This window comes from Ursus americanus, chromosome 13, assembly GCF_024610735.1.
Source record: "Ursus americanus isolate L20-20 chromosome 13, mUrsAme1.1.p, whole genome shotgun sequence".
NCBI classification, from domain to species: domain Eukaryota; kingdom Metazoa; phylum Chordata; class Mammalia; order Carnivora; family Ursidae; genus Ursus; species Ursus americanus.
In genome coordinates this window covers 15879141-15895231 of record NC_142139.1, presented here as the reverse complement: position 1 = coordinate 15895231, position 16091 = coordinate 15879141, and the positions used below count along the sequence as shown (strand labels likewise).

Here is a 16091-nt window from a genome sequence, read left to right as displayed (position 1 = left end):
TAAAATAAAATAAAATAAAATAAAATAAAATGACAGTGAAATTTAAGTTGGTGAAATAATGACAAGAAGGAGAAGTAGTAGCAGCAGCAGAAGGTGGTTTCATTTTAAATTGACAAATGTGATGCACAAACTTTAAAAATTTACTACTTGTAGAATACAATTTCTTATACAAATAATGATTTGGTAGAATATTTAAACCTTTAAGTATCATAAATATCCTTTTAAATCCAAAGATTATTGTGCTGCATATGTCACTTGTAAAATACTGTTTTAAAAGTCTTCTATAATTAATTCACCTGAATTACTTATTTCATATTTCTACTTATGTAGAGAGAGAATATTGTTAAGAAGAAAAATAAAGTTTCTAATCTTGTTTTATATCCATCATTAAAGGTATTATGATTTCTGAAAAGATCAAAACTTGAAAAGGTGCTATAAATTCAAAAAGACGGAAACACTTTAAGTATACCTAGTCCTCCTGATCCAGGTGTGAGCCCAGAAACAGCAGTTTTTTGTTTCCCTGCTCCATATGGATGAAACACATAAAGGGAAAAGTCAGACATGCATGCAGTGAAGCTCAAACCAGATGAACTGCTGCTAGAACTCGTCAGATCCGACTGACTGCTACTATGTCGACTTCTGCCAAGAGGGCTGCCTAGGCCTGATGAACCTACAGTGGACACAAGAAATCCAAAATATTCATAAGTCACAGAAAATTTTAAAAGCCTGTCACTTAATACATTCTTAAGAACCAAACAAGACTTGAAATTAAAATGGAAATACTCAAACATTAACTGATCAATAGATTTAAAACCTTGGAATCAAAATAAAGACTTAGATGTACTTTTCAATTAATATATTCTCTTAACTAGGGTTGAACACCCTGTTCATCTTTGAAACAATTATTTAAACATATGACTGGGAAACTCCATGGTTTCCTGTTTCTTTTCTCCTTTGCTCCACTGGAAGCAGGCAGTGGAAGAGACATGAAACAGCTGCGGCTTAGTCAAAGGGGGAGAACAAACTATAAAAAATCCAAATCATATAACTGGAGTTCACATTTCAGTAGCAAGCACTGGCAATAGAGCAAGGTACACAAATGCAGAAAGTTAAAGATCTCTTTCTCTGAGAAGAAACAAATGTCTCCATTGGCAACACTTACCACAGGTGTATAGGCTGATTCAAAATATGCTTTAAATGTAAAAAATATGAATAAAGCATTCAATAGAACATTACATGATTTTGCAGATAATTCCAAAATATGTATATCCAAAAAACATAGACCTTCTTTGGATTCATATTGCAACTGGTTACTTGACATCCTACTAGAATGTTTCACAAGCATTTAAAGCTTGCCTGGTCCAAAACTGAACTCTTTATCTTTACCCTCAATCTGTTTTTCTTCCAGTGTTTCCCATCTCCAGTGAGTCAACATTTCCAAGTAAATAGCTCAGCCAGAAACTTGGGAGTTATTTGTCATCCTTCCTACTTCTAATCTCTATCATGCAATTTATCACTATATCATTTCAACGTCTAAGAACATATATGAAATCTGTCCATTTTCCTGGTCTCACTGTTGTTACTCTAGTCTAAGCAATTACCAATTCTGGGCTGCTGAAATGGCCAACTGTTCTCCCTGCTTCCTTCTACTCTTGTTCTCTTCCTTTTTTTTTTTTTCCATAATAATATTTTTATTATATTATGTTATTCACCATACGGTACATCCCTGGTTTTTGATGTAAAGTTCGATGATTCATTAGTTGCGTATAACACCCAGTGCACCGTGCAATACATGCCCTCCTTACTTCCCATCACCGGTCTATCCCATTCCCCCACCCCCCTCCCCTCTGAGGCCCTCAGTTTGTTTCTCATAGTCCATAGTCTCTCATGGTTCATTCCCCCTTCTGATTACCCCCCCATCTTTATCCCTTTCTTCTCCTACCAATATTCCTAGTTCTTATGTTCCATGTTTCTCTCTAGTGAGAGAAACCATATGATAATTGTCTTTCTCTGCTTGACTTATTTCACTTAGCATTATCTCCTCCAGTGCCATCCATGTTGCAGCAAACGTTAAGAAATCATTCTTTTTTTTTTTTTTAAGATTTTATTTATTTATTTGACAGAGATAGAGACAGCCAGCGAGAGAGGGAACACAAGCAGGGGGAGTGGGAGAGGAAGAAGCAGGCTCATAGCGGAGGAGCCTGACATGGGGCTCAATCCCATAACGCCGGGATCACGCCCTGAGCCAAAGGCAGACGCTTAACCGCTGTGCCACCCAGGCGCCCCTAAGAAATCATTCTTTTTGATAGCTGAGTAATATTCCATTGTATATATGGACCACATACTCTTGTTCTCTTCCAATCAACTACCACACCGCAGCTGGACTGGTGGTGTTCTAAAGGTGTAAATCAGAATCTCACATTTACCTTCCCGTTTATCCTTCAGTGGCTTCCCCACATAATCTCTTTCCCATCTCTCTAAATCTTTTTCATACCAATCTACCTTCTGTTTGCCACATTCCACTTAAACTAGTTCTCTGTTTTTGTTTAAACTTGCCAAATTCTTTCTTGCTTCATGGATTTTTATATTCTATACCTAGGGCGTTCATCATCCCAACTCTCTGCTTGGCTAACTCATACTTGCCTACTTCACATTTCCACTTAAAATATGCTTGTTTGCTTATTATCTGTTTTTCCAAATTCAACTTAGGTTCCACATATTAGGGACACATCTGCTAGCTAGGTTCACTACCATCTATTCAATCCCTGGCACTGACCTGGACCCCAGTAAAGTTCAATAAAGATCCTTTGAAAGAATGGATACTGTTGGAGCACGTGGGTGGCTTAGTCGGTTAAGTGTCTGCCTTCAGCTCAGGTCATGATTTCAGGATCCTAGGATTGAGCCCCAAGTCTGGCTCCCTGCTTAGCTTCTCCCTTTCCCTCTGCCCCTCCCCCTACTTGTGCTGTCTCTCAAATAAATATTCTTAAAAAAAAATAATGGATACCATTATAACCTATACTTCTTATACATTTATTCTCATTATTCTTCCTGCATGTTTTATGATGATTAAAATGAGGGATGCTATATCATTTTTTTTATTTTCTAAAGAATCAAAATGTGGACATAAAAAATAGTCACTGATTTCATATTCCTTTCACTACATATACTTAGTATGGTACATATATACACTACTATAATAATTTAAGTGTCAGTAATTTGTGGCATTTTGTCATTAAGAAAAAAAGTGAATATCCCAACACAGAAATGGACATGGGCATATTTATCTCTCTCCCTCATTAGCCAATGAAGTAATAACACATAAAATAAAACCCCATTTTAGCCCATTACATTAATAATGATTAAAAATAAATTTAAAGCATAATGTTGAGAAGAATACAGTGAACCTGGTGTCTACATACACTGTGGTGAGGATGCAGAAATCTTAGATTTACTAGAAGAGTAAAACATATAAAACAGTTTAAAAATGTTCACTCTCTCTGACTCAGGAATTCCACTTTTAAGAATTTATCCTAAGGATGTTGATTTATATACAAAGATATTCATCTCAATATTATTTACAAAATAGAAAACAAAAAGCCCAGGGAGTCTCAAATGTAGGATCAAAATGATGGAATCTCATGCAATCATTAAAGTAATTTTAGAGATGAATACTTAATAATTTGGGGAAAACTTATATTTTAAGTTTTTAAAAGATACATAGCAGAAGAGATTAAATTGTGCCTGGGAAGAAGGCTGTATCTACAAAAGTGCTAGAGAGTAGAAAGGAAGTGATAATACTGGTTATCTATGATAAAAGGATATTATTTTCATTTTCAGTACTCATGTTTTCCATGTTCTCTCTAATGAACAACGAGGTAATTTTACAATATAAAACAGGTTCCCAAAACCTGACACTACCATTCCAATACTTTATAGACTACAACACAATTCCAACAGCAATATTTTGGAGCTAAGTGTGAGAGGCAACTGCATTAGCAAAAATTTATTTCTAAAATATCGACTTTTTGTTTTCCTATTTTACAATGAAAACTTTCAAAGATTCACACAGCAAAGCAATATTTTACTTTAGCCATTTTTTCAGTGTCTTCTGACATTGAAAAATATACCTGGGGGCTTTTTTACCCCTGGTTATGAACCACTGTTTTAATAATAGTTCTCTTATTAATAATTATCAATTTTCATTCATTCTAGTCTCTTTAAGAATGGTCAATAAAATCTTTATCATTTGCATATGCTATCTTTCTATTATTTTTAGGGCAGAAATGACACTGAGATTTAATATAGTGAACAGTGACTATCTCACTAGGAAATCATCAGTTGTGTGTTAAAAACAAAACCTTTCATGAAATGGACATTTGAGTTATAAATATATATATCCCTATATCCCTATATCTATCTATCTATCTATCTATCTATCTATCTATCTATCTATCCTACGATTAAATACACACACACATACATCTCTACTACCCCTCATACAATTTTAATTCACTGTGATAAATTCTTGCAAGATAATACTATATCTTTCATTTTCCATTTGCAACACTGTTATTCTTAAATGTAAAAATAGAGAATAAAATAAAACATTCAAAGTACTTAAACATGTAAAATGACAATTACTTCATAGTGCTTGTAGTGTGTACATTCAAGACAACCAAAAAATGCTATCCAACTGCCATTCATTTGTACCGAAATATACTTGAAAAATTCTGATCTCTATATATTTTTCTATAAATACTCTAATTCTCAAATATTCTCTCCTTTTCCAAATTTATTTTTTTAGAAATATGTACTAATTACTATTAAAATATTTATTTGAAAATAGTACTTGGCTTTCTACCAGCGGAATAAGAGAGTATTTCTATACCCGGTATTCCAGTTTTGCTTGCAGAGGTCTTTGTTGCACTCTGAGTAGCATTAGCTCCAGGGGATAAAGTCTCTGTGGGATACGTAGTCCCTAAAGTCTCCAGTTCGCCTCGATTTGAAGAAAACACCAAGTCCAGGGATGGCAGCTTTAGCATGCATTCTACTCTTGATACTGGTAAACAGCTAAACTTGATCTGTGAGGGCTAAAAAGTGCAGAAAGCCAAAAAAAATAAAAAATAAAAAAAAAGTTTCTAGGTACTAGTTAAAAAATTTCACACTGGATTCCAAAAAATACAATTAATTTCCATTCCAGTCCATATATAGCAAATTATTTGACACTTTAAAGGACTTTGTGTTTCATGTCCCAGCTTTTTCAAACAGATATTTATTAATCAAATATTTATTATTAATATTAATATTTATTATTAATCTGATTTATTAATCAGATATTTATTAATCAAAATTTATTAACAAAATGGTATTTTAGGAATCACCTGAAACATATTTAGACATTTAGATAATTCAGAACATTAACAATGTCTATGTTCATATCATACTTGTTCATAATCAAGTTTTTAAAGGAAATAATTCCTCTATACTAAAATTTTTAAAAAGCTATTATAATAATAGAAGTTTTATAAACTCTCAAGCCCTCCCCCATTAATGTGATCATCATATCTTCAAACGGCTAATGCAAAACTCCATCCTGAAGCCCTTTTGGCCAAACTGCTACTGTAGAAAATAGTTTGAACAGATGACCATTAGTGTTTCTTTTATTCTTGAGATTATCAGATTTTAGTTGAAGGTAAACTGAAACCTGAAGTTTGGTTACAGGTAGTTTTCAAATATTCTTTAATAAATGGACTCAATCAGATGCTAATACACTCCCAAAGGGCTATGGATAAGGCTGCATTTTACAATAAATATTAAATAAAAATTCCATAACTTAGCAAAAATCTAACAAAGGTACTGTGTGATTTACATCTCAATAACATTTTATATTTGCCCAAAAAGGATCTTAATGGCAAGAAATACAGGTGCCATAATAAAAAACGGCATAAAATTCTAAAAAAAAAAGGGGGGGGGGTTTAACTTACACATTTTTATTTTTGCCAAAAAAGTATAAGATCTAAATTTTGAAAGCCCAAGGATCTACGAACCTCCTCAGCAGAAAAGTAAATACACACATAAAATTGTACATATACTTCCCAAAGGTTCAGGTGATCTCTAAGCCATTATAGTTATACTAAAGGTTCATGAATCCAAGGTTAAAGAAACTTTAAGGGAAATAATGTTGGAAATACTCAAACCTAAGAAAAACATTTTTCTTTAAAACAAAAAGTTAAAAATGAAGTATATCACCTGAACTCGTACATAAACCACAACATCTACAGGGAAGGAAGAGTAAGCAGATGTTGAAGATGATACTAATGATGTTGTAGATTCCTCCATAGGATCTGGTATTTCAAAATGTCCCATATCTTCATCTTGTGAACTGACGGCTGTTAAAATATTTAGTTTTATTATTAGGGCAAGGGCAAAATATTTATTTGTCCCATATCTTCATCTTGTGAACTGACAGTTGTCAAAATAGTTTTATTATTAGGGCAAGGGCAAACTATTTATTTTTTTAGATTTATTTATTTATTTGAGAGAGAGAGAAAGAGAGGACGTGCATATGGGAACACATGATGGGGGAGGGGCAGAGAGAGAGAGAATCTTAAGCAGACTCCACCATCAGTGTGGAGCCCAATGGGAGACTCCATATCATGACTCTGAGATCATGACCTGAGCCAAAATCAATACTTGGACGCTTAACCAACTGCCGGACATTCTGGGCAATCCTTTCTTGGGGCACCTGGGTGGCTCAGTCGGTTAAGCGTCTGCTTTCGGCCTCAGGTCATAGTCCCAGGGGCCTGGGATCAAGTCCCACACTGGGCTCCCTGCTCAGGGGGAGCCTGCTTCTCCCTCTCCCTCTGCCATTCCCCCTGCTTGTGCTCTCTGGCTCTCTCTCCATCAAATAAATAAATAAAATCTTAAAAAGAAAAAAAAAGATCCTTTCTCTTATGCTAGTACTAAGATCAGGGATATGAACACACAAAAACGTGCTTCTGTAGCCCATCATTCTACACAACTTTTCCTATTCAAACTTCTTGCTCACTTCTCCAAATTCCAATTCCCCTCCTATTATAACAAACACTGTACAAAGAAAATTAAGCTTTTCCCTCAAGAAGTTTCCAGTCTAGGAGGGAAGTTAATGTAGGAATTAAGGATGTTAATTTTGTCATTAACTAGCTGTGGCCATGGGAAAATTGTATGACCTCACCAAGACTTAATTTATTTGTAAATGAGGACTAGATGATTTCTCAAGTTCTTTTTCAGTTCTATAATTCTTGATCACTGAGTATATTATATAATAATATATAACAGTATTAAAAATCCTTCTAAGTAATAGAATTTCAAAATATTTGTCATGCAGGGGCACCTGGATGGCTCAGTCAGTTGAGCATCTGACTCTTGATTTTGGATCAGTTCATGATCTCAGGATCCTGAGATCAAGCTCCACACTGGGTTCTAGGCTGGGCATGGAGCCTGCTTAAGGTTCTCTCTCCCATTCCCTCGGCAAGCCCCCTCCCCAACTCTGTGCTTGTGCTCTAAAAAGAAAAAAAAAATTGTGATGGGGAAGTAAATATATAAGGAGGATACTTACTTGTATAATTCCTTTCAATTGGTGTAATTGGGATAGTTTCCAGGGCTTTTTCCAGAAAATCTAATAGGCAGGGGCTAATTACCATTTCTTCTGGCAATGACTGAAGTGCTACCCAGGCATATAATTTGGCTGTTTTTACTCCTCCACTTCCTTTTCCTTTGGCTAGAACATTTACAAATGTGAGGTGAATTTATAGTTCCCATACAACATATAATAATTTTGTGAGAAATTAGAACTATATATGACACTTTAATCAGGACACTTATACCTAAACCATACAACAATGCAATAAAAATAGCAGATTGATAGAAATGATATATTAATATTAGAATATAAAGATAATTAATGATACGTATAATAGTTATTCCTACTTGCTCTAAGTCGCAAATGTTGCTTCAATTTTTCAAGTTTATAATTTGCTTAGCATCTCATTTAGCATTATTTTGTCTACTTAAGGAGATAGAAATTTTACTAACAATATTTTGTGTTAAGTGAGGAAAAATATTTTCAGGCTTTCCTATGTTCCTGCTGTTCTTAGCTTGTAGATCTTTATAATGCCTCCCTACATGGACTGCCATCCCTCTTTCTTTCTACATAACAAATATTTCTGTGTGAGTAGAATGAATATAATAGCTAAGACTTAGCTAACTTTGGCTTAGGTTTCCACCCCCAACATATATTAGCTTTGTAAACCTAGTAAAGCAGCTCAACTTCTATGAGCCTGAACTTTCCTCATGTATAAAATGGGGATAATAATATCTGTCCAGCACTTAATGGGCATAGACGTCAATTCAAAAGTGATATAAAAATATTATGCATTATTATCACATTTATTAGCTATTTTAAAAGATTTATATATCAAATTCCATCTCTCAAATGAAACATTTTAACTAATTCTTGTCCAGTCTGATATTCCCTTTTTTTGGAAATTCTACTATATATATAAGGTATCATTCATGTGGTGTGGTAGCCAGATTCCAAAATAGCTTCCAGTGGCCCTTGGTATTCATGCCCTTGTGTAGTTTTCTCCTGCACTGAATAGAGCTGACCTGTATGCTCACTAAGATATTGTGGAAGTGATTGTTTGTGACTTCTAAGGCTAAGCCGTAAGAGATACTGCAACTTCAGCTATGTTCTATTTTGGATCACTCCTTTTGAGGGAAGTCAGCTTCCTTGTTATGAGAACATTCAAGGAGCCCAGTGGACAGGCCCACGTGGGGAGGAACTAAAGCATCAGTTTGCCCACCATGTGAACGGGATGTGATGGAAGTAGATTATCCAGACCCAGTTGAGCATTCTGATGACTGCAGCGTTAGTCAACATCTTGACTACAATGTCATGAGAGACTGTCAAGTTAGATTCACCAGCCAAACTGCTCCTGAATTTCTGATCCACACAAACTGTGTTTGAGGTTATAAGCCACCAGGTTTGGAATCACTTGTTATGCAATAATAGATAATTAATAAATGTGGTTAAGACCAATGCACTTTGTCTTGAAAGCGTAAGTTTGATGTTTCCATCTAGATCATAAGCTCCCAAATATGAACTACATAAAAATTTTCCAAAATATATACAGATTTAAAAAGTTAAGTAAATAAACTATCTAGCATATTAAGTTTCTTTTCACACTGACATTCTAAGGTAGTATCAGTTTGAAAAATAGCAAAAAGTCAGTCCACACTTCCATATGCTATTTTTATACAGTTGTTATTGACACGTCTATGTGATTTTTTTCTTTAACATATGAATTTGCAAGAAATTCTCAATAGAGCAAGTAGGTGATGACTAATAAGTTAACAAAAAATAAAAATAAAAATAAAGTATATTTTCCTGAAATACCTGAGGGAATAGGTGGGGGTTGGGGAGGAAGTAAGGTGTTAGTCTTGCTCTGGACAGTGCAAGGTAAAGGAGGAGAAGGAGGAGATGGTGCACTATCTTTCATACCATACAGCTTGGACTCTTTAGAGAGGGTTCTTGGCAAGGAAGATCCTCTGGAGGCATTGGGTGATTCGGTCTTTAGTGTCTTGGAATTGTAATGCAGCTGTATTAAGACAAATAAACTTCCAAAATTAAAATAATGAAGATGAGAAAAACATATGTAGAAAAGTGTGAAAGAAAGTACACCAATCCAGGAGTCAGAAGACCCAGTTTCAGTTTTTACAAGTTAATGCTGTGATACTAGCAAGATTCTTCAGTCATCCCAGATAATAAGTTCCTTCTAGCTTTAATTCTAAAATCTAAAAAATAGGCGTTTAATTAAGTTGGACTAGGAAAGGTTCGGGAAATGTAATGAGTATCAACGCAAAAAAAAGTAACTTCTTACTGACAAATTTTAATGGAAAAGCTGTATAAAAGAAGTGGCACTTGCAATTTGGATATTCTTATGTTCAGAATATAGCTGTATCAGAGAAAACTGTTGGAACATCTCACTTTAATATAATCAGTAAAGGAAGAACATGTATGATAGAAAATAAACACTGCTAAGAATAATCTAATCCTAGACTTTAAGGTTTTTACCTTTACATCAACTCCAGGAATGTAAAATACTGTGGTTTCTAAGTCACTAGACTTTGTCTGTAGAGATGATGGCACTTTCTTGCCAGTCATTAAATGGGTGGTAGAAGCATAATTAGTTTGAAACTTCTTCTTTTTTGAAGGAGAATCTTGGTCTAAACTCCTGGAACTTCTATCATAACTCCTATAAATAGAAAAATGATTTTTATCTTTTTTAAAAAAAGGCATTTATCTCCTTTTGTTTAAAATCAAACTTTTACTTATACAGTAAACGGAAAGTAAGCCTTCATTAATCAAGTTGAAAAAGGAAAGCTCATTAGTGCCTGGAGCTACACTGGCTAACACCATGCAGGATGATGTTCATGTTGTATGCTCTGTAACTACAGAGAGCAGCCACCTTTAATCTTTCCTGAGGTCGCAGGTGTTTCACATGAACATATTAGGTTGAGCCAAATGAATTTGCCTTTTACACATAGGTAAAACCAGCTGAATATCAGCAATTTATTGTAATGAATTAACATGCTTTTTTTATTATTATTATGTTATGTTAGTCACCATACAGTATATCATTAGTTTTTGATGTAGTGTTCCATGATTCATTGTTTGCATATAACACCCAGTGCTCCATGCAATAGGTGCCCTCCTTAATACCCTTCACCGGGCTGGCCCATCCCCCCTACCCCTCTTCCCCTCTAATCCTTACTACTACACTTGTAGGAATTTAACTGTTTAAGTGCCTTTTTATCTTCTCATTTTATAACATCCCCCTTAGACAAAAAGACCATTTAAAAATCGTTTTTTTTCTTAAATGTAATCTCTATACCCAACACTGGGCTCGAACTCACAACCCTGAGGATCAAGAGTTGCATGATTTACCGACTGAGCCTGCTAGGTGCCCGTAAAAGTCTTTTATTATGAAAGATTTCAAACATGCAAAAAGTAAACAGAACGATGAACTGTGAACCCCAATGGCTCCATCTCCCAGATTCAACAACTGTCAGCATTCTGTCCCTTTTTTTTAATCGACATTTCCGCCCACTCCCCATCTATCCGATCTATCAATTATTATTTTCTTTAGCTCTTTTTTAGATTAGGAAAGAAAAGCAAAAATTCAAAGAAAAAATAATCTAATCTTAAGCCTATTTATACCACCACTTTTTCAATGCTGGAGACAAATGCTAAAGCTGCAGGGTGTCCTGAACCGCGTTCTGGTACACTGAGACCTCTGTCCCCTGTCTCCCAATCTTGCTTTTTCTTTGAATTCATCAAAACTCTGAATAACCAAGATATCTTTGAGTACTGCACTGTTCTTTAAAACAGAAATGTGCACAATACAAGAACAGAGACTGAGAAATTCAGGCTTATTTAAAGGGGAATTACAAAGATACAACTCTTTTAATTAAATTGCTATAATCTAAAGCAGAAATGCATTTCTAGTTGCCAGAAAATTTTATACACTTGTTTAAAGAAATAGTATGTTATACAAAAAACCACTCAAACTTAAAACTACGATTAAATCCACTCTTTAAATCTGTATTTTGGGACATGGGTGAAAAAGCTTTTGTAATTCAGTGATACATCAGTAGTATTTCTAACAAATGAAGTTATATGTACCCTTTTCTGACCAATTTCTTACCTTCTTAAGCTTATATCGTCATGTTCTTGTAGAAGGGTAGTTGGGTGAAGCACACATTTTCCACTATCAATTTCCACCCGTATATCAAGTTCAAAGTCAATGTTTCTCTCTGTAGCTGTGCCACTAAGACTTCGGTTGACTGGAGCTGTGGGCCAGCGTTCTGTAAATAGCTGATGAACAGCAGCAAAGCCTGTTGCTTTTTTACGAGATGTGTGTCTAGAGAAAGAACAACTGATCGTTACATTGTATTAAATTGGAAGAATTTTCAACAAATTATTTCCCAATATGTTATGGGCAATAGTCTGTAAATAAATTTTACTGTTTTATAAATTCATACATATGACTCAACTAGCTCATACTAATTGAAGCTTTTCCTAAGTTTGATGGAGTCACATTTTATCCAACAACCATGCATTCAGTAACTACTGTATGCCAGGCAACATGCTAGGTGCTGAGGACACAGGCATAATCACTGCTATTAAGGAGTCTCAGTATCAGTGTATGAACCATATTCCATTTGAGGAGATTCCATTTCTGCAAAATGTAAAATGCTATTTTCCTGATCTTATTAAAAGAACGAAGAATAGGGAAAGAAAAAAATAATGTCATATGGAGCTAAATTACATTAGTAAACCATGGCTATGCCTCTTAGTGTGACTCTGGCCAGGCACATTAAAATTTTTTTCTGTAAAATTTAATAGTTACACATAGTGCTTTAACGGTCAGTGCTAGACTCTGAAATACTACCTATGGGTCTCAAAACAAAAAAGGCCACTTACGAGGGTTTCCTGTAAATATAAAACCTTTCCCTCTCATGGTCTTCATCCTTTTCATCCTTCTCAGAATCTTCACTAGTAGAAGACAAACTGTCATCCCGTCGGCCCTCTTCAGGTTGGAAAGGAATGCCTGATGAATACCCTCCTGGAGTTTTGGGAGAACTGAACACGGAATATGATCCTTCACTATTTGAGGAGTAATGGGATGGACCTTCAATGGTTACTGACAAAAGGTCCAGTTCTGTCTCTTCTGGAAACTGAATGTAAAAAGAGAAGACATGAATCAGGTTCATATTATATGTCTCTTCTTAATTAAAAAAAAAAAGAAAAAATATATGTTTAAACATTTAAAGTTCTCTCAGAGTTGAATTTCCTCACTCTGAACTGAAAGAAAGTCATATGAAATGGCACACCAAGGAAGGAAGCAGGTCTTACCACAGAGAGTCACACTACTGACATATTAAAAATCAGAATGAAATTTTATGTTACATAAGCTTATATCATCCTGCTAATTAGTACATATTGTGTAATTCCATAAGCATAAGTTAAACATGCTGTGGAGACAAAGCAAACAGTGTGATCAACTGTAAATCAGAAGGGAAAAGAGCAATTAGCGACGGAAGAGCATGCAGTGTCGGTACAGAAAGTACTTCATGGTTCTAGATGCTTTTTATAGATAGCTTTTAAAAATGAGTCCTAGATCGATGTGCCAGTCATTATGTAATTAAAGATGTCAATCAAACTTAAGAATACTATTTTTTAAGGTGAATGGTTTATTCACCTTATTCACAGTTTATTATAAACACTATGTCACTGAGAATTGCACCAGGAGACCACTGTATTGAAAGTAGATCAAAAAAACAAAACAAAACAAAACAACAAAACTTCCTATGATCCAATTTGTATTCTTAATTTTAAGAGTTGCTGAAATATCCTTTGAAAATGTGATAAGCCTTTGTAAAGTGTTATGTGCAAGGTAATGTAACTTATTGATGCTATTAGATACAACAAACTCAGATACACGAAAATAGAGTACTATAATAAAAATTTCAAACATGCAGAATTCTGCTTTCCTCACTTTTTATATTATACATGTTATTTAGTAAATAAGTAAAACAGATTTTACCAGAACATCTTCAATTTTTAAAAGAATCTGTGTAAATATCCCTTTGTTTTATATTTATTTTACATTTAACCATGCCTTAATGATCTATTTTATAATTTGTGATTTTTATATACTATTTTTTACAAATAGCATACACTACTATTTAAAAATAGGACTTGAACCAATTCAAATATTAATGCCTTTAAGAATTACTTAATCATTTCAAAATATACACATAAATCAAATCATTAGTTTTACATCTGAAACTGATATAATGTTATATGTCTCAAAAAAAAATTGGATGGGGAAAAATCAATTAGGAGAACCCCTCAATTCAATTCTGTAAATGATTTATTTCCAAATTCATTTTTAGAAAAAAAGGACATGTTTATCAAGCTCCCTATAATCTCATAGTTGTAAAACAAAATTCAGGGGCGCCTGGGTGGCACAGTGGTTAAGCGTCTGCCTTCGGCTCAGGGCGTGATCCTGGCGTTATGGGATCGAGCCCCACATCAGGCTCCTCCGCTATGAGCCTGCTTCTTCCTCCCCCACTCCCTCTGCTTGTGTTCCCTCTCTCGCTGGCTGTCTCTATCTCTGTCAAATAAATAAATAAAATCTTTAAAAAATAAAAAAAAATAAAACAAAATTCAGTTTGACTAAATTCAGTGTAACTACAGGATACGTACTAAAACTATAGCTTAAGAGGGCAGGGAAACAAAATATATGTGGAGTAAGTGCCAGTTTTTAATGTAACTTGACAGAAAATTCCTAGACAAAGATTTATATACCTAGTGTACAGATATACTTTTAAAATTTAATTTTACTTTCATGACTTACATTTAGGGAAAATTAAGGTTCATAAAAATGTTAAATTAACTTGTAAGTCCTTGTGTAGCACATTTTCCATACTGTTTTGAATATAATTTTTAAATGGATTGTTTTTATAAATGTATGCTTTTTATGCATATACGGAGACTCCAAAGAAATAACATTCATTGATTAATTTGTTGTTCTGAGAGAAGTTTGATTCTAGTTTCAATTAGTTAAAAATTTTTTTAAAGAAATGATTCATTTTGTGGTTGAATGTAGTGAAAAGAGATTCACTTAGGGATTAGCAAATAACTAATAAATAGCAGCTTTTGATTTACGATTTGGTTAATTTGGTAAGCTGATTTAGTCTTTAATTTTGGAGATTCAGTAATTAATATTATACAAAGAAATACAAAACTAAAATATATTCATGCAAGATCTTATAAAACATACATGATGAAAAAGAATTCAAACAATCTTAGAGCTTTATGTAAAATATTTTTGAGGTCTGAGTTTAGTATAAAATGAGAGGAAGACGTTTTGAAAGCAGATTTTCAGGGTGGTTTATTAGTTTTAAAGCAAAATTTATGTTGTTCTTAAGTACCTGAAAATACCCTTCCCCAGGACAGCTGGATTGTGGCGTACTTCCCCATATTGTTTTTTTCAACTTAATTAAAATAATAAGAAAATATATAAAAACTCATGAAAAATAATAAAACAATGGTTTAAAAGCAAACATTCAAAAAACAAAAAAAACATGTTAACATAAATTTTAATACATATAAAATTAAATATAACTTTTAAAGCTGACCTTCTGACTTCTAGGTTTCTGCTATTACCTCTATATATTCTGAACTAAAATACATAATGAGATAAATATACAGAGTATAAACATTTCACATTTACACTTGTGTAAAAGACCTAGTTTAATGTGGATTTCAACTTGAAAGGAAAATTATTCAACAAAGTCTTTCTACCTAAGAGCAAGCAGTATGGAATCTTTATTCTAGGTGCAAAACACTAACATAAGCAGCATGGCTCTCAAACAATAGCACAGAGGCAGTGCCCTGCTGTCTAGTAAAGACACTTCATCCATCACAATCCACACTTTCAAAATTGTAGGTAGGAATTTGTATTTTAAAACTGTGTAACTACTATAATTTCGTAATTACTAAAAATTATTTGGCACTGTGTATCTCTAACAAATACTATTTCTCTTACTGTATCTTGGATATTGAAAGTTACTCTGGGTCCAGGAGAGGCTGCATCCACACGGATTTCAGGGAGCTCCTCAGTTTCTCCTATTCGAGAACTGGAAGTAAAATATAAAGTTACAAAACATTAATATTCTTTTTTTAATAAGTCCCTGGACTTTATAAAAGTCTAACAAATGACAGTAACATTCTAAATATTTCTAAATATTTACCTTATCCAAGGATTAAATTTTTGGTATCCCATTTCTTAATCCTTAGCATCCCATAAAAAAAACAACAACACTGCATGTTTTGATTAACATGAGATTTTCTGAAACTGAATCATATAAAAAATTTATACTTCTTACTTTAAGTGCTCATTCATTAGTAAGACAGTATTTTTCTTTAATATGTAGAATTTTCATTTTTTCGTATGCTAAATATGTATGTAGTCACACCT

The 16091-nt window shown here is 33.8% G+C and overlaps 1 protein-coding gene across 9 annotated transcripts in view; it reads right to left on the bottom strand.

Moving 5' to 3' along the window:
• BLTP1 (bridge-like lipid transfer protein family member 1) overlaps positions 1-16091 on the bottom strand; it is a 194488-nt gene that overhangs the window by 20022 nt on the left and 158375 nt on the right. For 6 of the 9 annotated variants that reach the window (XR_015726479.1, XM_045799043.2, XM_045799042.2 and 3 more), the window contains 10 exons: positions 15660-15750; positions 15043-15105; positions 12527-12780; positions 11748-11963; positions 10115-10295; positions 9437-9638; positions 7598-7759; positions 6250-6389; positions 4889-5090; positions 470-670 (listed from right to left, as the gene is read on the bottom strand). Coding sequence is in view for 8 of the 9 variants with exons in the window: in XM_045799043.2 (XP_045654999.2) it covers positions 470-670; positions 4889-5090; positions 6250-6389; positions 7598-7759; positions 9437-9638; positions 10115-10295; positions 11748-11963; positions 12527-12780; positions 15043-15105; positions 15660-15750 (1712 nt within the window). In the remaining variant the exon portion in view is untranslated. The remainder of the gene's footprint in view (positions 1-469; positions 671-4888; positions 5091-6249; positions 6390-7597; positions 7760-9436; positions 9639-10114; positions 10296-11747; positions 11964-12526; positions 12781-15042; positions 15106-15659; positions 15751-16091) is intronic. The other 3 variants (XM_045799046.2, XM_045799049.2, XM_045799047.2) reach the window with 2 other exon arrangements.